Source organism: Cebus imitator, unplaced genomic scaffold (genome assembly GCF_001604975.1).
Source record: "Cebus imitator isolate Cc_AM_T3 unplaced genomic scaffold, Cebus_imitator-1.0 Scaffold9, whole genome shotgun sequence".
NCBI lineage: Eukaryota > Metazoa > Chordata > Mammalia > Primates > Cebidae > Cebus > Cebus imitator.
The window spans coordinates 8,028,443-8,029,769 of NW_016107324.1; the positions used below are offsets into that span (position 1 = coordinate 8,028,443).

General features: G+C 33.2%; 1 protein-coding gene across 5 annotated transcripts in view; it reads right to left on the reverse strand.

The window, feature by feature from the left end:
• DUT (deoxyuridine triphosphatase) overlaps positions 1-1,327 on the reverse strand; it is a 21,671-nt gene that overhangs the window by 15,376 nt on the left and 4,968 nt on the right. For all 5 annotated transcript variants that reach the window (XM_037744419.1, XM_017545067.2, XM_017545058.2 and 2 more), the window contains exon 4: positions 761-805. In XM_037744419.1, the coding sequence (XP_037600347.1) occupies positions 761-805 (45 nt within the window). The remainder of the gene's footprint in view (positions 1-760; positions 806-1,327) is intronic.

Consider the following 1,327-nt stretch of genomic DNA (forward strand, 5'->3'; position numbering starts at 1 on the left):
AAAAAAAAAAAAAAAAAAAAAGTATAATTAAAAAAAAGAAAAAAAGAAAAAAAAAGATACTGAGGGTTCTTCATGAAAGGTACCACATGAGGTAGTGTTAACTTTGAGAGATATGAGAAAGACTTTATTATAAGGGAAACAGGTACCACAAAGGACTCTCCTGACAAATTTAGAGAAAACTGTTTTCTCTCCTGACTTCAGGGAAAGATATTTTTGTATTTTGCTATACACAGATAGCTTTCCTATTAAGGTAAGAAAACTGTTACAAGATAGACTTGCATTTTCTACAATTCTGTTGCTTAAATACTCAAAAATCATTACATCATTAAATTTAAGTCATTATTAATTAGGTAACAATTATTTTTTAAATTAAGTTGGTAGTTAAAAATATAATTGCTTAAAATAATTGCAAACTTTCCTTCTCTTGTAATAACAAGCTTCCCTCTAAGAATAGACATTTTTGACAAAATGCAGATTATCACTAACCAAGCCAAAAAACCCATTTGTCAGATAGTGCCTAGTCAGCCTATTAATAAAACAACATGCATTTTACATAATGTAACTTAAAAATTAGACATGAAATAGTATTTGAAATTTTATCATAATTGTCTTACTTCATATATGGAAATTTCTAAAGAGGCAAGTCACAACAAAAAATCATTTTCTTAAAAATAAAATCTGTCATTTGAATACTACCTTTCAAACAAAGACAAAGTAAATACTCGCAAACATTTACAAAATAAAAAAGGAAACATATTACCTCCTACATCAATAAAGTGTTTTGCAGCCAAACCAGACCGTGGAGCTAAAAAAACAAGGAGACGCTGGTTATTTTAAGGGGGAAAGGCTAAGCTACATACAGCTGACGCAATTTAAGCATGTCATTCTCTTCACCTATCATGTCAATATCATCATCTTAACTTTAGCACATCATTTTGAATTAAAGAATATATTCATCATACTGGATTACCAAAGTTGGAAACAATATTTAGAAAAATTCTGCAAGGTTTTAATTCAAAACTAACTTAAACTACTCCCATGTGACTTCAATGGAGAATTTCTGGTAGTGTAGACATGGGAGAACAACTACTAGAATAAGCTGAAAGATGAGGAAGCCGAACAACTGAAGCCTGCTCTTTCAAGAAGTTTAGCCTCAGGCGGGGCGCGGTGGCTCACGCCTGTAATCCCAGCACTTTGGGAGGCCAAGGCAGGTGGATCACAAGGTCAAGAGATCGAGACCATCCTGGTCAACATGGTGAAACCCCGTCTCTACTAAAAATACAAAAAATCAGCTGGGCATGGTGGCACGTGCCTGTAATCCCAGCTA